At 31.2% G+C, this 23,329-nt stretch overlaps 1 protein-coding gene across 6 annotated transcripts in view; it reads right to left on the bottom strand.

Annotated features, from left to right (window-relative positions):
* Positions 1 to 1,047: 1,047 nt before the first annotated feature.
* LOC139482274 (calponin homology domain-containing protein DDB_G0272472-like) overlaps positions 1,048 to 23,329 on the bottom strand; it is a 48,361-nt gene continuing 26,079 nt past the window's right edge. For 3 of the 6 annotated variants that reach the window (XM_071266067.1, XM_071266069.1, XM_071266068.1), the window contains 3 exons: positions 12,917 to 14,474; positions 9,912 to 10,484; positions 1,048 to 7,284 (listed from right to left, as the gene is read on the bottom strand). In XM_071266067.1, coding sequence (XP_071122168.1) covers positions 7,163 to 7,284; positions 9,912 to 10,484; positions 12,917 to 14,234 — 2,013 coding nt within the window. In that variant the 5' untranslated portion in view covers positions 14,235 to 14,474 and the 3' untranslated portion in view covers positions 1,048 to 7,162. Of the gene's footprint in view, positions 7,285 to 9,006; positions 9,024 to 9,911; positions 10,485 to 12,916; positions 14,475 to 16,801; positions 16,938 to 23,329 lie in introns of those variants that run through there. The other 3 variants (XR_011654818.1, XM_071266070.1, XM_071266071.1) reach the window with 3 other exon arrangements.

Genomic DNA, 23,329 nt, shown 5'->3' with positions numbered 1-23,329 from the left:
TGATAATGGTTTACATTACAAATTGAGATTAGGATGGAGGGTTGTCTCATTAACACTCATACCTGATAATGGTTTACATTACAAATCGAGACTCGGATGTAGGTTTGTCTCATTAACACTCATACCTGATAATGGTTTACATTACAAATCAAGACTTGGATGGAGGGTTGTCTCATTAACACTCATACCTGATAATGGTTTACATTACAAATCGAAACTTGGATGTAGGTTTGTCTCATTAACACTCATACCTAATAATGGTTTATATTACAAATTGAGACTTGGATGTAGGATTGTCTCATTAACACTCATACCTGATAATGGTTTATATTACAAATCGAAACTTGGATGTAGGTTTGTCTCATTAACACTCATACCTAATAATGGTTTACATTACAAATTGAGACTTGGATGTAGGTTTGTCTCATTAACACTCATACCTAATAATGGTTTACATTACAAATTGAGACTTGGATGTAGGTTTGTCTCATTAACACTCATACCTGATAATGGTTTACATTACAAATTGAGACTTGGATGTAGGTTTGTCTCATTAACACTCATACCTGATAATGGTTTACATTACAAATTGAGACTTGGATGTAGGATTGTCTCATTAACACTCATACCTGATAATGGTTTACATTACAAATTGAGACTTGGATGTAGGTTTGTCTCATTAACACTCATACCTGATAATGGTTTACATTACAAATTGAGACTTGGATGTAGGATTGTCTCATTAACACTCATACCTGATAATGGTTTACATTACAAATTGAGACTTGGATGTAGGTTTGTCTCATTAACACTCATACCAAATCTTCTTATATCTAAAAACACTTAAGAATGTTGGAAAATTTGACATGAATGCAGTCAAGTTTGGTTAAATTAATAGTATCATAGAAAAAGAGCTACTGGACATTAAGCAACCAACAATCAATCTATCAGAGAAGAAGATTTATGTAAAAGTTACAGACAACGATGGATGCCAAGTGATGAGAAAAACTTGGTTGGCCAGGCAACAAATACAAATAAAATGTCTCATACGATAACAATTTTTATTGATAATGATTTCTTCTGAACATAATGACATTGCACAATTGCCCAAGGATGAAACTAGGCACACTTTTTCTGCCAATTCTATATTGTTATAAAACAATCAAGGTTATGTATCTATTTACAAATTAAAATGATTATAGACTAGAAAACAAATGGTTCAATACATAAAACAATCTGTATTAAAATATAAATGATCTCATCTTAAAATTTATCTATAAAATTTAAAATTCATTTAACAAACTTTGGATAACAAATTCTATCTCTCACAATAAACAATAACACAGTAATTGGAATAGTTAAAATCAAAGAAGCTGAAAGTATTGTTGAAAGATTGAATATATAATAATGTGTGGTAAACACTTCATATCCATATTGTATATACATTTACCAGATGGCATGAAAGCAAAGTTACCATGGAAAATAAAGTTAAAATGTTCATCAAAAAATAAATATTCTATATTTAGAATTATTTTGTTTTCCCCATAAGGCATTACATCAAAAAACTTGGGTAACAGAAAACTAGAGGTTCTAAAAAGCCTGTCGCTCACCTTGGTCTATGTGCATATTTAACAAAGGACACAGATGGATTCATGACAAAATAGTGTTTTGGTGATGGTGATGTTTTTGTAGATCTTACTTTACTGAATATTTTTGCTGCTTACAATTATATCCATTCATAATGAACTTGGCCCAGTAGTTACAGTAGAAAAATTTACAAAAATGTACCAAATATATGTAAATTGTTAAAAATTGACTATAAAGGGCAATAACCTAATAAACATTAAGGGGTCAATTGACCATTTTGGTCATGTTGACTTATTTGTAGATCTTACTTTGCTGTACAATTATTGCTGTTTACAGTTTAAATCTATCTATATTAATATTGAAGATAATAACCAAAAGCTGCAAAATTTGGTTAAAATTACCAATTCAGGGGCAGCAAGCCAACAACAGGTTGTCTGATTCATCTGATTTTGTCATGATAAAATTGGTCTGAAAATTACAAGGCAGATTATAGATCTTCACCGAAAGAACAATTTTATCCCCTTCAGATTTACTCTAAATGCTTTGGTTTCAGAGATATGAGCCAAAAACTGAATTTACCGAATCTACTATTTTTAGCCATGTTAGCCATCTTGGTTTGCGGATGGGGTCATCAGGCACATTTTTCAAACTAAAAACCCTAATGATGATTGTGGACAAGTTTGGTTTAATTTGCGTCAGTAGTTTAAGAATTTTATTTTGGGGAAAAGCCAACAAAAAATTACGAAAAATTGTAAAAAATTGAACATAAAGGGCAATAACTCCTTAAGGGTTATCCTATACGATACAGTTTTGATCCCATATTTACATTTTGATAAAAATTTCCATGAAGACTATTTTTTACCTAATTAAATCAAATATGTAATAAAAAATATACCTTCAATTGCTACTTCTTGAGTAAAATGCGGTCGAAATTTTGTATATTTGCTCAAAATTCGGATTGTGGTCGTATTTTCACTTTCGAAAGAAAGACATAACTTTTTTGTTTTATAAGATAAACACAAATTGTTTTTTGTTAAATAATTTGTAATTTCTGTATTTTATAAGAATCCTAAACATTTATACATTTTTTATTCAGAAAGAACTCATATTTATCAAATGTGCATGAATGTAGAAAAAAACATCCTTTTTGCTGTATATTTATTCAATTTAAAAAAATTGCACTATGTATTTACGTTTTTATGAAAATTGGCTCACATAATCTTCTCGTGCAATTAAACCAAATGGCATTTTCTAAAAAACGGGTCCATAAACTCGTCTTCAAGTTAAATAAGTTTGAATGATAAAAATCAGTCGAAAACTGAATCTTTTCCCAATAAGTCATAGTTTGACGTAGAGAAAATAACAATTTACGTTAGTAAGTTAAATAAGTTTGAATGATAAAAATCAGTTGAAATCTGAATCTTTTCCCGATAAATCATAGTTTGACGTCGCCAAAATAGCAATTTACATTGGCAACGTTATTACCTCCCCTGTAACTGTATCGTATGCCCTTAAAGGCTCAACTGACCATTTTGGTCATGTTTGATTTATTTGTAGATCTTACTCTGCTGAACATTATTGCTCTTTAAAGTTTATCTCTATCTTATAATAATATTCAAAATAATAACCCAAAAACTGCAAAATTTCCTTAAAATTACCCATTCAGAAACAGCAACCCAACAACAGGTTGTCTGATTCATCTGATTTTGTCCTGATAAACAATTTAACCCATGTCAAATTTGCTCTAAATGCTTTGGTTTCAAAGATATAAGCCAAAATCTACATTTTACCCCTTTATTCTATTTTTAGCCCTAGCTGCCATCTTGGTGGGTTGGCCGGGTCACCAAACACATTTTTTAAACCAGATTCCCCAATGATGATTGTGGCCAAGTTTGGTTAAATTTGGCCTAGTATTTTCAAAGAAGAAGATTTTTGTAAAAGTTAACGAAGATGGACGACAGACCACGGATGACAGACACCAAGTGATGAGAAAATTTAGCTTACTTGGCCCTTCAGGCCAGGTGAGATTAAAATAAGTTTTGTCTCTATTTTTAAAATTGTAGCTCCACATTTAAATTTCAGGTGTTACAGTCTTGGATGGAGATATATTATGTCACAGATTAATCTATTTAAAGACTCTTTTTTTATTAAATTTTAAAAAGATAGAAAAATAAAGATGTCCTCCAGTTGAGATGAATGAATATATAATAGACATTTTTAAAATATCTGCCTTTATTTTTATAAGCAAAGAGTAGTCATTTATCTATTCACTTGAATCTGAATTATTTAATAACTGTCCAAATTGGTGGAGGAAAATAATATAAAATTAAATCCATATAATTAATATGATATCTGCCTCTAGATATTCATGAAGAAAAAAGATAGAGCACTGACTTTTGTTTAACATTATAAGAAAGAACATTTAAATTATTCTCCAATCTTTTTTATTAATGCATTATGATTGCATGAAAAATTTCCCTGTTTTAGCAATTATGTTTTTTTCTTATATTTTTCGTATTGTGCATTATTTTTAGGACATAATTATATCATGTCACACATGCAACCTGTTCTTTGCACAAGAGTAAAGCCTGTCAAAATTCAAACTTGCAAAAATGGTTGTAGGAAAAATAAAAAGCTTACCTTTGTGGTAAACTTCCTAAATATGACTTTTTTATAAACCAAATATTATTTCTTGACTATAAAGAAGTTTTAGTTAAATCTTTATATTATTCATCTTGTAAATATGTAAAATAAGGCTTCTTGCATGAATAAAAGTTATAATTACTCTTTTCTGTTATAAGTACAGCACCACATAATATGACATGACCTGAATATATTTATAGTATAACTAATCGCCGTATTTGAATATCAAAATTTAAGACAACGCGTGACCGAACGACGCATGGATTAAACGAGTGCGCAGCACGAGTTTAATCCATAGCGGCCTTCGGTCACAAGTTGTCTTATTTTTGATATTCAAATACGGCGATTAGTTATACTTTTTATTACATTGTCAAATGGCTTTTTTTATGAAATTAATGTAGCAAATGTAAGGGACTATATGTTTTTCCTACACATTTACAATTTGTTTTGATCCGACGTTATCGACGTCTTGACAACGCCTATTGTTGTATGACGTCAGAGAGTGAAATAACCACGTTTATTTCACATGTGAAATTATCGGTTTTTATTTAACTGGGAAATCAATGTAATTTATTGCAACCAATGTAATAATTATAGTATAACTAATCGCCGTATTTGAATATCAAAAATAAGACAACGCGTGACCGAACGACGCATGGATTAAACGAGTGCGCAGCACGAGTTTAATCCATAGCGGCGTTCGGTCACAAGTTGTCTTATTTTTGATATTCAAATACGGCGATTAGTTATTCTTTTTATTACATTGGCAAATGGCTTTTTTTTTATGAAATTAATGTAGAAAATGTAAGGAACTATATCTTTTTCCTACGCATTGACAATTTGTTTTGATCCGTCGTTATCGACGTCTTGACAACGGCTATTGTTGTATGACGTCAGAGAGTGAAATAACCACGTTTATTTCACATGTGAAATTATCGGTTTTATCTAACTGGGAAATCAATGTAATTTATTGCAACCAATGTAATAAATATATATAAACAAAAGCTTATTCCCTCATCAGTTCACTTATCTCAAGTTTTATTGGATATGATCCCAACCAAACAAAAACTGAAACCAAAATTTTTCTCCAATTTCTCATGTGAAAAAAATAATATTGAAATAGAAAACACATTTTGATATTTCATTTGATCACTGGGTTTTCACATTTAATGAAATACATTAGAAAATGAAAAGGTATTATACAGAGCAATTGTTTTAAATAATATGAATCACTTTCCGATATCCAAAAACATTGTGTGCCAAAGCATAATTACACATTGAATATATTTGTTTTCACATGAAAGATGTATATATATACATGTATGTATAAAAATTCGTAATTTAATATCACTAAAAACATAATCTTCTGTAGAGCTGTGCTTAAGATTTGCACCATTTGCATGCATGGTGTAATTTTTGTTATCATATACCAACTAGCTGTTTCCTTAATTTTCCCCAATTTTTCTTTGATGTAAACATTGCACAATTCTCTACTTTAGTGACCTCTAGTTGTGTTTATCAAAAAACTTATTACAGGTACATACTCAAATAATCAAATGCATTCTGCAAAATTTCTTGTACAAACTACAAAAATTAGTGGTTCCTTGGACCATGAGAAATCAACTAAATATTTGGTCCAGTTTTTAGTTAACTTACAAATTGAGCAATATAATTATTTTTTGGGTGCTAATGAAATACAACCTAGTGAAGCAAATAAATACAGAAGATTATAATATTGGCACAAATTGATAATGAGAATAGCGTTTTATAAATTTGATACAACTAACTGCTTTTCTTGATTGACCTTCGTTAGAAAAGCTCTAAACAAAAAAATTAAACCCAAGAATCTGAATTTGCTAAGAGTTACATTGGTAAAAATTTTAAAAGGTCACATGATGGTTTTAGCCATTTCTTATCTTCATTATTTTCAAATCATTTCAAGGCTTAAAACCATTAAAAGAAATCAAAGTGCTTGTGAGCACTGAACGATACAGAATACTTTCATTTTGCAATTTTATCAATTTAAAATAAAACAGTGAATTGTATTTAGCTACTTAATTATATATTAGAGTTTGAGTTATCTTCCTTTGTTTTTGATTGTAATTTGTAGTTGATCCTATTTAGAAAGCCATGTAATTCTCAAACAAAAACTTTTCTTGACAAGTATTGTAATTCAAATACACTTTTAAATATCTAAGTATAAAATCATTTATCAATTGCATTACATCGACTGGGTATAATATATGGAATGAATACTTCACTGCACGGTTCGATAGTGACAAACCTTGGAAAATATTGATAGCAAGTCAACACCATAAGAGTTTAGATTGCATTTTTATTCAATCTTAACCCCTAAAAAATTACTTCAAAATAAAGTCTGTCATTAATCAAATAATGCTGAACTTTTTATGTAATGTTACCTCAACGTATAAGCTAAGAGTGAAATTTCTAAGAGCACAATTATTTGTTTACATTTTACCAGCAACTTTTTTTACCCTTTTAACCTCAATCTATGATTAGAATCTTGTGTGTCTTCTGATTGAATGATATAGAATTGGAATTACTTTTAATCCTAAGCTTATACATTTATGGTTTAAAAAAATCAGAAAAATAAATTTCATACTTTACAAAGTATAGAAAATATATTCAATTTTTGAAGGAGCCTTTGAAAATTGCCTTTTTATTAATTAAAAGAAAAAAAGAATAGGCTGTACAAAGCTGTCAATTCTTGTAACAGGAACTGCTATACACTTTTTGTAATTTTTGTAGTCTTGAAAAAATCAAATGTGGAACACCCACGCCACCAAATGGAAAATGCATTACAAATAATTCTGTTCTTGTAACCTTTTGTTTTGAAACATACAAGATAGGGACACCAGCAAATCATTTAAAAAAGAATAACTTATAAAGATGAATTTCACAAAACTGTGAGCTACACCCAAACACCATTTGGATTTTTGGAAACTGACAATATTTTGCTTAGAGGACTGTCAATCATCTTCCTCCCTACACCAAGATTTGGTGATTTTCTTCCTTCCAGTACTTTTAAAACCACTGAAATTAAAACAAAAAAAATATAAAATAATGTCCTTTGTCACATATACATTAATGTGCAGATATTCTTTTAATTTGAAAATCTTGAAAATTTATTGCAAATTTGTTTCTCAGCATTATATGGTCACTATATGTTTTATTTAAGCTCTTGCATTTCACACACACAATATTAACAAAGGGGTTACCAAACAATGTACATTCACCAAACAATGTACATTCACCAACAGTCAGTGTGTTTTATTTGCCACTTCTAAAACTGTCTTTCTACAGAAAAAAAGTGTGGATCGATATCTACAAGTGCATGTTAGAGCCTAGTTTATAAAAATCTTTTAAAGAAGGACAAATTAAGTAGAAAATGTTTCATTTTTCAACTTTGGTTAAAGCCTAAAATAGTACATTTCTAACCAAATCCGATGGCACAATTTAGAATAATTTCTTACTTTGTATATATATATATATTTCAAAGTCATTTTAAAGACACATTTAAATTTTGCAACAAATCATGTTCACAAAACATTTACTTGATGTTTATGGTTCAAATTTAATTGTATACCTCAGCACTTGTTTATCTATTATAAAATGTATACAGTAGTCATGCATTACACAAATATATTTAAGTTATGAAAGCAGGAAAATTGAGATATTATGTTCGGATATATACAAATGGAAAAGGAATAATTTAGACACAAACCATGCATTAATTTAAAATCTTGAGGTCATGTAATACATTTAAAAACTTCTGTTCTTGAACATGTCATAAGGGAGGATAACAATCAACACTTTAATCAAACCAGTCAGAGTTGGAGTTAATTTAACTAGTCAGAGTTGGAGTTAATTTAACCAGTCAGAGTTGGAGTTAATTTAACCAGTCAGAGTTGGAGTTAATTTAACCAGTCAGAGTTGGAGTTAATTAAACCAGTCAGAGTTGGAGTTAATTTAACCAGTCAGAGTTGGAGTTAATTTTCTAAAGATGTATTAATTGACAAAATGCAACAAAAATTTCCTTACAAAGAGAACAGGACATGCAAGTCACAATGTGACTGTTCTAATAATTGTTGTCTCACAGTAATGCTAACCAATGCATGAACAATGCTTATTTGTACCAAAAAGCAAGAAGCTTTGATTTGTTGTTGACAAGAAATATGATACAGACAGATTGACAGAGGCAAACCTGATATAATTTGTTTGTGGGTTTTAAATTTGTACATGTATTTTTAGGAAGGCATAAAATCATATAAGTATACAATTTACTATATCTACTTCAATATCAACCAAGAAAATTATCACACACTTCAAAACAGCAGTTCCATCTATACGCAATGATCTGAAAGTTTTAAAACAACTTATATTTCATACATGAGCTTGTCTCGCTCAATCTTATTGTGTTTGTCCAATATAGTAGCCATCTTAAACAACTAGTCTTAAATCCTAGGACTAACCTAAAATCTAACACTTGATGAAATCTTAAGAACTGATTGGAATAATAAGACATATTGACTGTGAACTCTGTTCTGGAAATGTAATTAAAGAACTTGGTTTGTATTTCCTAACTCTGCTCTAAAAGCTACTTATATTCAAACTCTTATACATGTTATATGTAAAGAGTTGTTATTTGCATCTAGAAAAGTTTCTATTTTGTGACAACATTGAGCTGTTGACATGAAGTGTGTGATATCTAACCTAATATACACACCACAAACAATTGACTAACACCACAATTACCTTTATCCTGGGATACCCTAACAAAACATAATGATTTCTTTACTAAAACATGCAAACACGGTTTCTACACACTCATAAAACTAAAATAAATAAGGTTTAAGGTTCTTAAATGAAGGAAACATGCCCTTTTTTCATTTTAATGCTGTTTTTTCTCTGATGAAACTAGCATTCTAAAAAGCATGCATGAGAAACAAAATGAACAAAACAAAACTTTAATGGCATTTCCAATAATGCAGTTTGAATAATTGTAACAAATATATTTGTCATGCATTACAGAATATGGTAGTACATGATCTCAAAAATGTACGAGAAGGTCAATTTAAAAGCAAAATTGTTTCTAAAATACTGGACAATCAAAGTTTTATTGATTTCTTTTTATTTGTAGATTTATTATGATATTTCTGTCACTTTTAGTTTTTACAATAAATGCCAAAAAATGCAAAATTTAGGGAAACACAATTCTGAGGGCAACTACTCTTATAAAGGAGTTGATCAACAATTTCCTTTATATCTTTCTTATCATTTTTTGCTTTTTACTATTTCTTTCAATCTACTATGATTTTGAAATTAATGGTTGCATCTATAACATATAAGGTATAAAAATCATCAATTAATGGGCAATTGACAGTTTCATATATTTCAATGTTTTGTAGATTAAGAATAATAGTAAGAAGTCAACTAACTATTTCATTAAGTCCACTCTTTTTTACTGCACAGAAATCTTCAAGCAAAAAATAATGGGGAAAATGTAATAAATTATAATTGGTTAAAAATTTTGTTTCGCAATTTTTTTTTTGACATCCTTTAGTTGTATTATTTTCTAGGTACAACCCTGGTAAATACCTGGAAAAAGTTTATGTTCTGTAAAAAAAACAAGTTCAAATGAATATCATTTAATTTATTACCCTCTCCACTGTCAGATGGTTTCCCTTTATCACTCCCCATTGGTGTGACTTGTTTAAATTCTCTCATGTTGACATCTTTCAGTTTTTTCTCTAATTGTACTACATCTTCCTTTTTTCTATCCAACTCTTCACTCAATTCTTTCAGATCATTTTCAATTTTGACCATCAATATTTGATCTGCCTCCCCTGTATCTGACAAGGTTTTTATTTCAACTTTTACTTTCTCTACTTCCTCTTTTAATTGTTTTTCTTCTAATTCTTGTTTTTCCTTCTCTTCTTTCAATTCATTTTTCTCATTTTCAATGTCTTTTTCAAGGGAATTTAATTTATTTTGCAAATTCTTTAATTCTGACCCCACTTTTGTAGTCTGAGATTTAAATTCTAAAATTTCACTTCTAATTTTTGCTTCTGCTTGTCTCTCAGCTTGTACTAAGTCTACCCATTTTGTAGATTCTAATTTCGAAAGTTCAGTTTCAAACTGTTTTCTCTTTTGTTCCAGTTTATTTTTGTCTTCAGCAATCTGTATCAGTTCATTTGCCTGCTCTACATCTTTATTCTCTAACGTTGTTATTTCTGTAAATAAAAAGAAACTGATCTTTGCTGCACTCTAAAAATTGAGGGTTGATAAACCATGCATACAGTAATAACATGTGCACATGATTTTTTTTTATATGTTGTTGTTATATCTTATAATCAATTTTTTAATCAAATGTAGATCTAAAATTTTGAATAAAACAATCCTAGTCAATTAAGATTGGAATTGAGTGCATCCAAATGAGCAGTTCGAACTCACAACCTCAGTGTTGACAGAAATAACTACTTAGACCACTTGCGGTTACCAAGAAATGAGCAATGTATACAATGTATTAGAAAAGTATTGTTTTTTGACCCATTTTTCCAAAATGGTCAGAGCCATAATACCCAAGATCAATCCCAACCTTCCTTTTTTGGTATGGAACCTTGTTGTAAAATTTCATGGAGATCCAGACTTATACTCTTATTACTGTCCTGAAACCAAAAAAATCTTTTTTTTGGGGGTCATCAATGATGCTAATTGGCCATTAAGTATTAAACATTTTTGGTCATAGTAATATCTATGTCTTGCATACAGATACATTCATTACTGTAAGTCATTATAATTATCTGTCTATTCTTGTCCTGAAATTACAGTGTTTTTATATCACAGTAAGCCAAAGTTTTTTGTCATATATTTTCTTTGACCATATGAATCTATAACTGATTTGTTACTGCACATGACTTCAGTAATTATTGTTTACTTGAATTGATGAATGGAACATGTTTAACCTCACCACATTATGTATGTATGTGCCTGTCCCAAGTCAGTAGCCTGTAATTCAGGGGTTGTCGTTTGTTTATGTGTTACAATTTTGTTTTTCATTCCTCTTTTTATATAAATAAGGCCGTTAGTTTTCTTGTTTGAGTCATTTCAAAGGCTGTTAAAGCTGATTATGCAGTATGGGCTTTGCTCATTGTTGAAGGCTGTACCGTGAGTGACCTATAGTTGTTAATTTCTGTGTCAATTTGGTCTCTTGTGGAAAGTTGTATCATTGGCAATTATACCACATCTTCTTTTTTATTTGTACACATGAATTTTAGTAATAAGTCCGTACCTGTATCTAATAACTGATTTGAACATATAAAGTAGTTATTGAGTGTATACCATAATACTCAGTATAGCAAGACATTTTTGTGGAGGATTTAATTTTGTTTATTTGGTGGAAAGAATGTATCCACGAAATTTAACCTACATATAATATCACTTCCATTTACTTGAAACCATGAAATTAAATCCCCCATAAAATCATATATAGAGACACAAGAGTGCACACTGAAATGTCTCGCCTTCTTTACTAATCATTGATATTATGTTGATACTCCTAAATATAAAGCTTTATTACGACTGTCACATAAACTTAACATTAACCAAGAAAACTAAACATTAATCAATGAACCATGAAAATGAGGTCAAGGTCAGATGAACCATATGCCAGGCAGACATGTACAGCTAACAATGCTTCCATACAACAAATATAGCTGACCTATTGCTTATAGTTTTAGAAAATAGACCAAAACACAAAAACTTAACACTGAGCAATGAACCGTGAAAACCAGGTCAAGGTCAAATAAAACCTGCACGACTGACATATAGATCATAAAATATTTCCATACACCAAATATAGTTGATCTATGACATATAGTATTAGATAAAAAGACAAAAACTCAAAAACTTAACTTTGACCAATGAACCATGAAAATGAGGTCAAGGTCAGATGACATCTTCCTGCTAGACATGTACACCTAACAATCATTCCATACAACAAATATAGTAAACCTATTGCATAAAGTATGAGAAAAACAGACCAAAACACAAAAACTTAACTATAACCACTGAACCATGAAAATGAGGTCAAGGTCAGATGACACCTGCCAGTTGGACATGTACACCTTACAGTCCTACCATACACCGAATATACTAGACCTATTGCTTATAGTATTTGAGATATGGACTTGACCACCAAAACTTAACCTTGTTCACTGATCCATGAAATGAGGTCGAGGTCGAGTGAAAACTGTCTGACGGGCATAAGGACCTTGCAAGGTACGCACATACTAAATATAGTTATCCTATTACTTATAGTAAGAGAGAATTTAACATTACAGAAAATCTGAACTTTTTTTTCAAGTGGTCACTGAACCATGAAAATGAGGTCAAGGACAATGGACATGTGACTGACGGAAACTTCGTAACATGAGGCATCTATATACAAAATATGAAGTATCCAGGTCTTCCACCTTCTAAAATATATAGCTTTTAAGAAGTGAGCTAACACCGCCGCTGCCGCCGGATCACTATCCCTATGTTGAGCTTTCTGCAACAAAAGTTGCAGGCTTGACAAAAACCACGAAATTTTAACCCCATGAAAATTAATGTATCTACAGTATATAACTGACTTGCACAATTGAATCTATTAATTATTGAATACCTGAATCTATCACTTCAAGCTGTGATTCCTGATGTTTAATTCGCTCTTGTTGTCTCGTCACAAGCTCTTGCATTTTGACAAACTCTGAATCAACTTGACAAACTTCCTTAATTGGGGAACTTGCAAGTTTCCCCCCAGGCATATAGTATTCTTCAAGCACTTGATCCTTTTTTTTACCAGAGTACAAGTCAGGGAAATTGCTATCTAAATCATATTCTACGACATCAGAACTTTCCTGTTCTGGGCTATATACACGAAAATCTAAGTCTCCATTAACTAAAGCTTTTGGACTAATAGGAGATTTTTGACGAGGAATAACTGGTGAAAATGCTGATTGTCTATTTCTATTATACAATGAAAGACTTGGACTTTGTCCCCTTGAGTCTGTTGGTGAAACAGGCGAAGCTGTTTTATTAGGAGAATTTCTTGCAGGACTACTTCCTGTGCGTGTGTGCACTGGTGAGTATTTGATTTGATGTGGTCCTTGATTAGCAGATTTCTCTAATTCTCCATTAAGATGTTTGTGCTTTCCTGATATGTCGTTTTTCTCTCCATGATGAGCATGCTGATGTGTATGATTAGCAGATCGATCTAAATAATCAAACTTGTGCTGATTTGCATAATGAGTTGTCTCCTCCTGAGGTATATGTGGGTGAGAAGGAGGGTAATGATGCTGTGCAATCTGAGGCTCTGACACATTTTGATTCCTCGAAATATTTCTAACTTGGCTGTATGGGTGATGACTTGCCTGGTGAGGCGCTGGGGGAGGTGGGTTAAGTATCAATGGGGGTTGTCTATCTACTCTCTGTTTTGATGAATTCATAAATCTGTCAGTTGGGGAGCTCTGTGTCAATGAAATATCACCGATATTCTCCTTCTCTGAAATGTTTTGAAGCTTACATGAATGTTTCTGTTGTTCGTTTTTCCGTTTGACAGATGGGTTTGTAACATTATGTGCACCACTAAATGTTAATGATCTACGAACTGGTCCATCCTTTTGAACCGGTGGGGTAAAATGATGTTGAAAGTTTTCTTTGGATTTCACCTGGTCCTTTTGTAAATCCTTTTTAGTCTGATCAGATTGCTGAAGAAGTAGCTGCACTTCATTAGCATACTCTCCCCATTTTTGCAAAACCTTCACCGGGAATTCTGCTTTGTTAAGAGGGCGCTCACTGTCCCTCCACTTTTCAATCAATGTGAATGTTCCGGTTCTTCCCATAGCATGAGCTAGTGCTATGACAATGTCCTGACAAGTTGTATTTTCAGTAACACCACATACAATTCTGGGAATACCATCCACTCTCACTTTTAACTCCATTTTAAGAAATAAAAAGAATGTTTAAAAAAGCCTATGTTACTTAAAGTTACAGGTGTTAAAACAACAGTTAATAAAAACACACCAATTATGTAAATTGTATAATCAGGGATAGTTATATTGTATCGAAACAAGTAATTCCTTCTGCAATAATTCCTTGTACAGTTTTCTGGAATATGATGTTTCCATAGCTTTAATGTCCCAAACTGTTTTACTCAGTTAACATAACTCTGCCTTGATTATCTAGAATAAAGAAAACATACAGGTTTTAAATGTCTACCCCAAACAATTGACAATACGATAGTTATTTTATCTGTTCATATAAAGTTACCTACTTTCAATGTCAAATACCTTACATATTATAATATATATATTTTGTGTATTTATCATGAATAAACAGACAATATTCTAAGCATGTCTAAAACAGACTGCCAATCAAGAATAAATAGAAAACTATGACTTAACTAGATATGTACGTAACAATTAAAACCCCCTCCTGACCATAAGAAACAATTAAAATCCCTCCTGACCATAAGAAACAATTAAAACCCCTCCTGAAAGAAAGAGAAACACCACTCCGACTGTATGTACAACTAAGATTAGATAGAGGAGCACCACTCTAACTGTATGTACAACTAAGATTAGATTGAGGAACACCACTCCGACTGTATGTAGCACTAAGATTAGATAGAGGAACACCACTCCGACTGTATGTACAACTAAAGATTAGATAGAGGAGCACCACTCCAACTGTATGTACAACTAAGTCAGATAACTGAGAGTACTCTCAGATCTGTAGTTTCTTTTTGTTGTCGGGATGTACAAGTACCCGGCCACGTCCACTTGTATTTTTGTCCATCTAATGAGTTAAGCCTTTTTCAACTGAATTTTATATTTGGTTCTTATGTTGTACTGTTATACCACTGTCCCAGGTTAGGGGAGGGTTGGGATCCCGCTAACATGTTTAACCTCACCACATTATTTATGTATGTGCCTGTCCCAAGTCTGTAATTCAGTGGTTGTCGTTTGTTTATGTGGTACATATTTGTTTTTCGTTCATTTTTGTCGAGGGGCTTCGACTTTAGTTGAAAAAGCGAGACTAAGCGATCCTACATTCCGTTGTCGTCGGTGTCATCGGCGGCGACGTCCACAAATATTCACTCTGTGGTTAAAGTTTTTGAAATTTTAATAACTTTCTTAAACTATACTGGATTTCTACCAAACTTGGACAGAAGCTTGTTTATGATCATAAGATAGTATCCAGAAGTAAATTTTGTAAAAAAATAAATCCATTTTTTCCATATTTTACTTTTAAATGGACTTAGTTTTTCTGCAGGGAAACATTACATTCACTCTGTGGTTAAAGTTTTTAAAATTTTAATAACTTTCTTAAACTATCCTGGGTTTGTACCAAATTGGACAGAAGCTTATTTATAATCATTAGATAGTATCCAGAAGTAAATTTTGTAAAAAAAATAAATCCACTTTTTCCGTATTTTACTTTTAAATGGACTTAGATTTTCATCCAGTTAACATTACATACGTGGAAAGACTGCAGTTAAAGTTTTTAAAACATTTATAAGATTCATAAACTATGCTGGATTTTTACCAAATTTGGACAGAAGCTTCTTACAATCAAAAGGTTGTATCAAGAGGAATATTTTTATTGATTTTTTTTCCTCATTTTTGTTGAGCCTGCGATTTACAGCAAAAGTAGGCGAGATACTGGTTTTTGCGGAACCCTTACAAATTTTTTTATATAAATAAGGCCGTTAGTTTTCTCGTTTGAATTGTTTTACATTGTCTTAGTTGGGCCTTTTATAGCGGACTATGCGGTATGGACTTTGCTCATTGTTGAAGGCTGTACGGTGACCTATAGTTGTTAATTTTGGTCTCTTGTGGACAGTTGTCTCATTGACAATCATACCACATCTTCTTTTTTACATATAGATATATATGTAAGCTATGCTAAATAGGCCCTACATAGAGAAAATCAAACTCCTGATACACAAATCAAATATTGCAGGCTGAAACAAACAAAAGTCTAATTGTTTTGGTGAATTATTATTTTTAATTTGCTACCATATGTCATAAATAACAATTTTGACATCAGATGACCATGAGGGCATTCCACTATTTTGTTGCCACAGACATTTCTACCCACTTGACTTTTGTTTTTGACTGATAACTGGACACAAAATAACATTCCTTATAATGCTTGTTGTACTGTTTATCAATTTCATCAATAAATATTCATGAAAACAATTTTTAAGAACATAGATAAATGATATGATAATTGTTTGTGGTGAGAAATATATAAGTATATAAATAACAAATCAAGTATTCCAAAATTTGTGTGTGAAGAATATCTCACATTTTACAATTTCTACAAATAATTGTTCAACATTTTGAGAACATTATTTCTTAAATGGAATTTAAACAATTAAACTTCTTATTTTTTCATTGTACAAAACAACCACATGTTTTGTACTGAATAGGTATTAAAACAGATTAAACAACATTTTATAATATTCTGAATTTATTTTTTTATTTAAAATAGGCATACTCACAAGGAAATGTTCCTAATATCATTCCATAGTATAACAACAATAAAACTTGAACAACTCTAGTTTTAGTATATCTTTTATCTTATCCCTAGATTTCTGCTCAATATAAACTTCCTTCATTATCTAAAATTCTATCCTAATCACAAGTTAACTTTTGACCTTACAACCTTTTATCTCATAATAGTGTAAAATTATGTAATTATTATTTGACAAAATGCAAATGACAAGGAAATGACAACACAAAAATGAATTTGACAGTTACTATGAGAAGGGCACCATATTATAAGATCATTACAGTATATCACACAACATTTATTAGTTTGAATAATTATACTTGACTTCAAAGTATATTCCCAAAGAAACTAATGTTTAAATATACCGGCTACCTTTTTCGGGGAAATCTCTAGAAATGGTATTAACTGATTGTCATAACCTTTAGGTTACAAGCTCGTGATTTTGAATCACTCTGGCTATTCATTCACAAACCTTTAGGTTACAAGCTCATGATTTTGCATCAGGCTATTCATTTACAAACCTTCATCATCTCTTTAAACAGTTGGATAATTGAAGATAGAAAAAGTTTCAAAGAAAACATTGTTTTTTATTTATTCAATATATACCTAAAGGTTTGTTTCAAAATACTGAAACAGTATTCCATGTCATAACATCATATATAAATATATTATATCCTTCTACCAAAAAGTCTTTTTTTTTCACTAAATACGGTACTTTAAACTTTATAAAGAACATTTTATTATCTACCCTTGAAATCCATACTAGTATTAAATAGCCTACAAGCCTATTTAAACATTTCAATGATCACTATCTATAGTTAAAGGATCTGTCATTTAATATCATAATATGAACTGTATAAATTTGAACTGCCGATGTCTACAATACCCCACGTCACGTGAACTGTATAAATGCAAACTGTAGATGTCTACAAAACCCCATGTCACGTGAACTGTATAATTGTGAACTGTAGATTCTACAATACCCCACGTCACATGAACTGTATAAATGTGAACTGTAGATGTCTACAAAACCCCACGTCACATGAACTGTATAATTGTGAACTGTAGATGTCTACAATACCCCACGTCACATGAACTGTATAAATGTGAACTGTAGATGTCTACAAAACCCCACGTCACGTGAACTGTATAATTGTGAACTGTAGATGTCTACAAAACCCCACCTCATGTGAACTGTAGATGTCTACAATACCCCACCTCGTGTGAACTGTAAATGTCTACAATACCCCACCTCGTGTGAACTGTAGATGTCTACAATACCCCACCTCGTGTGAACTGTAGATGTCTACAATACCCCACCTCGTGTGAACTGTAGATGTCTACAAAACTCCACCTCATGTGAACTGTAGATGTCTACAAAACCCCACCTCATGTGAACTGTAGATGTCTACAAAACCCCACCTCATGTGAACTGTAGATGTCTACAATACCCCAGGTCATGTGAACTGTAGATGTCTACAATACCCCAGGTCGATGTGAACTGTAGATGTCTACAATACCCCACCTCATGTGAACTGTAGATGTCTACAATACCCCAGGTCATGTGAACTGTAGATGTCTACAATACCCCAGGTCATGTGAACTGTAGATGTCTACAATACCCCAGGTCATGTGAACTGTAGATGTCTACAATACCCCACCTCATGTGAACTGTAGATGTCTACAATACCCCAGGTCATGTGAACTGTAGATGTCTTCAATACCCCACCTCATGTGAACTGCAGATGTCTACAATACCCCACCTCATGTGAACTGCAGATGTCTACAATACCCCAGGTCACTACTAATTAGCACAAAAGCCATTAATGTTTTAACAAATCATTAAGACTGTTAGTAGTATCCAGTACATGTAACAATTAAGATATTTATTTGATGTCAAAATTGGTGCATATAAACAATGATATTTATCATAATTAGATTAAATTATACATAAATGATTCAATTAATCATGGTAACAATGTTACATGTACATGCACATTTTGCTGTGGTTTTCTTTATACAGCAAATGTTAGGGGTGACATTCAATCACCTTGTCAAATCTCATCACAGTTCACATGCAATGGAGCAAAACATCTGTCAAACTGTCAAATGTTAAAATCAGTTCAGTAGAAAATAATCAAAAGGTTGCCTTTTAACTGCAACTATAAGCAACAAAAATATGCCTCGCTGATTCTAAATATTTTGACTATTTTTATGTACAAATCAAGTACCAAAAATATATTTCTTTGATTCTTTGATTCCAGAGAATGACTGTCCACTCAAGCCCATATCCTAGCTCAAATGTTAATATACTAGTATTACAAGCGCATTACATTTGCACACTTTTGGGGGAATACATTTTTTTACGTTTGTGAGCAACTTTTGATTACATTTGCAGGCATTCATTTTACAGGTTACAGAGGTAAAATTACAGATAATTCATAATTAAGACTTAATTGTGTGTATCTATAACTATCATCATGATAGTTTCATATAATTGTTAATTTAAGTTTATATATCAAATTCTAAAAAGTGAGAAATTCTGTAATTAGCTTAAGACATATGTAACCTAACTGTGAATATTTCATAGTGAATAATTATAGAAGTATACTATTTCCTAATTTTACTGAAATAGTGAAAGGAAAAAAAAGCATAAGAGTATAAGATTGTTTTACATTCTGAATACACAGAAAGATTTAGTCGTAGTTAGTGAGGTGTCTTTTGTTATCTTGATTGAAAAATTCTAAAGTTTGTTAAGAAAATACACAAACTTGCATTTTACCCTTATTTTCTATTTTTAGCCATGTCGGTCATGTTGGTTGGCAGACACATTTTTCAAATAAGATACCCCAATGATGATTGTGGCCAAGTTGGCTAAATTTAGATATATATGTTAAGTAGAAATCTGTTAAAATCATTTCATTACCTTAATTCACCTGATAACAACATAGGTAATTACCTACACAAATGTCATGTTACTTTTGAACCTCCACATTGAAATGACTGCTATTTTAGAAATCCTGTATGGTTATAACAGAATATAATTACAACTTAGTGTCATAATTCATTTAGTTTTTAGTATTTTGTCTACACAGTGTATTATATCTCTTACATAACATTCCTTTGTCATCAAACAACAGTCCATATATAAGTTATGGCCAATGACACTTTTGTGAACTTTTGTCTCCATAAATAGTAAACTCTTGATAATTATTACAACAAATATTTTTCAATAACTGTTTCATTTTCTGTTGTTTTATATTGATTAAAAATATACATGTATCTATATGTTTCTTTACCTTGGACTAAGAACAATAGTAGTAGTATATCAATAATCAATGTGTAAGTCTGAAGTTTATGTTTACACAGAATGTAATTATATTTACTTTTCACAGTTTTTTTGTCTAGACCGACTCCTACAAAGTTATTGTTATGATTTTGATATTTTGTTACAAAGACATCCAATCTGCAATCCCAGGCAGGAGGATTTTTTTTGGATCGGTTAACTAAGATGACATGTTATCTATTTTCTGCACTATTCAAGCAAGATTTTTCATTTTCATTAAAGCATTAAGGGACTGATTATTTATTTTCACAACAATATTTAAAATATTCGAAAACATACAATTTTTAAATTATTTGTTTATAAATTATAAATGATACATGTATAGTTAAGTCATCATGTACCATTTAATCAGAATTAATCATCATCCTCTGCAGAAATGAATCTTCTATATTCCCAACTGCATATACATGTATTGCTTCCATACACTATATTAAAGATTGATTGTATCTACCCTATTTTAAAAGTATTGGCAAACATGGTAAGCGGAGCGGAGCGAGGAAATTTTTTTTTAAGGGTTTTGGAGCCACTGAAGGCACAAGAAGCTTTAGAAGAAATAATGCAAAATCATGCTTTCTGGGTGTTCCCCAGACCCTTTCTTATTTTTGTTCTCAAAGCAAAATGTATATATTCAGTGTAAGACTTAAGTTTTTAGGGACAACATCAATAGACCAATATGCATGATAAAGCAAAAATGTAATTCACATAGTTGAAGTCTGGGGTTTGCTTCTGTTTTTTAAACTTATGATCAAGTTAATAACAAAATTACTAAATTACAAAAGGAATGCAACACTAACAGAATACAGAAGGGCAATCAATGAACAAAAGACAAATAAATAAGAAACATTGATCAGGAAAACAGAACTTGTTTCTTGCAAGGCACTCGACGTGAAAACAATTTGATATGGAGCGTTTAGAATGCTGTGGAGGTCTGTCTCCACAAATCACATTATAATAAATCAGTTGACTCACGGTGAACAGAAGACCAACCGACTAAAATGCTGTGGAAGTCTGTCTCCACAAATCACATTATTATAGATCAGTTGACTGTGAACAGAAGACCAACCGACTAGTATGCTGTGGAAGTCTGTCTCCACAAATCACATTATTATAGATCAGTTGACTGTCAACTGAGTGTCATGATCTCATTCTGTGGCCAATATTCTGACACTTTAATATCAGTTTATAACCATTTAAACGACAAAAAAAAATTAATCAGATGATCAGGACATCAGCTTTTTGTTGGATACACAATTGGAAGGTGATTAAAATATTAAATGCTGAATTTAATCATAACCCATATCTAACAATTCTTTACTGTTTTATCTCCTTCCATACAATGATCTACATTTGTTACATTAATATTTATATCCTTTTTTGTTACTTTTGGCAAAAATGTGACAAATCAACTGTTTTAACTCATTTTACTCCTTATTTTATTACCACTTTATAACAACAAAACTTACAAGATTTTTTCATGCCATGAAATCTACATTTTGTGTGCAAACTACTTTATATTTACATTATTTCTGAGTTTGAAATTTAATCAATTTAAATGAAATAAACAGGGACTTATTTCCTTTGGAAAAGGTCAAAAGTGTAACTATTATGAAACTTAAGTCCACAACCTTTAATAAACATATGTAGGACCTTAAATAACCTGTTTAACTCAACTTTAAGTGACCACAAGAAAAGATAAAATAAATACATTAACATAAAATTGGCCATAACAACATACTGATTAAGCCTGTATTGGTGTATTTAATAAACACTACAATATTATTTATTGTCAATGCAGAATGATATGTATTTTCAATAATTTTGGCATCTGATTTTTCAGCTATTTGACTATATGTTATTGAAAAGTATGATAAACACATACATTGTAGTATTCATTTTTTTTAACACATCTTGGTGTAAGCAGAGGCAGATTCAGGGGAAAAGGAGGGGGGTGCCTGGCCCCCTTTCATGGGGAAAAAATTTGGTTTCTTATATAGGGAATCACTGAAGCGTGACTAGAGTGGGCCCCCTCTTATGAAAAATTCTAGATCCGCCAGTGGTAAGGCAGGTTGTTACATTATCTAGAATGTCTAGGTTAATATTTTTCTGACTAATCCAAATCCACCTTCTTCCAAAAGTTCCCATTTCGATAGATATAAGAATAGTATGAGTGCCAATGAGACAACTCTCCAATCAAGTCACAATTTGTAAAATACTGGTAAACCATTATAGATGAAAATCTAGTTATAACTCTTGAGATTCCCCTCAACAATCTCAGTTTCAACAGATCTTTTTAAAATTAAACCATTATGACCAGTTGCAATCAAATATTCAATACACCTATAAAATATGTGTAACATAATGACTTATAAATTTCATTGCATGTACAGAAATGGCAAAAGTTCCGAGATTAAGACAACAACTGTGAACAAATAATTAAGGTCAACAAAATTACAGTTTAAAAACAAAACTTAACAAAACATACCTATTCTCCCTGGTATGTGCAGAAGTATTACCATTTCATTTTGCATCAAGGAAAATTACAAAAATGTCAGTAATTCATATATATAAAATTTTGCTGTAATTTAGGTTATTCTATAACAGTGCAATTGTATAAAGCCAGGTGAGAATGTTTTATTATAGCAAGGAAGTTAAAATAATATTTGTGAAAAACTTCCTCTTGAAAGGCAATATCAATGTAATTCTGTTTAAGATACAATATTTGAAAAATCTTTTTAAGTTACACATTAATAAAGTTTTAATTCAAAGTTGTTCATGCTTATATAATAAGTTGGTTCAAAGTTTTTTTTTCATCGCACACTCACTGTCTGATCATGACTTAATTATGTCTTTGTAGACCTTTGTATGCAGGAATATAACTTATAACAATCAGGTTTTGTAATTACATATATAATGCATGAATAAATGAAGGTGATTATGAGTAAAACAGCAACCCAATGCTCAAGTTTATATGACAACAAACAAGAACACACTTTTAATCAAAAGTACTGAAGTACTGAACATTGGATGACAGCAAGTTCTTGTGGATGGTCAAAAGCACTTGTTTCAGAAAAAAATCCCATCAAGTTAGTTTACACTGTAACAAGAGGCAGATAAAAAAAAATTATGATAGTTTACACTGTAACAAGTGGCATATAAGTCTTTAGACTTTAT

Source organism: Mytilus edulis, chromosome 7 (assembly GCF_963676685.1).
Source record: "Mytilus edulis chromosome 7, xbMytEdul2.2, whole genome shotgun sequence".
In the NCBI taxonomy this organism is placed as follows: domain Eukaryota; kingdom Metazoa; phylum Mollusca; class Bivalvia; order Mytilida; family Mytilidae; genus Mytilus; species Mytilus edulis.
The sequence above is the reverse complement of the archived record's forward strand: the minus strand, read 5'-3'. Positions and strand labels throughout refer to the sequence as shown.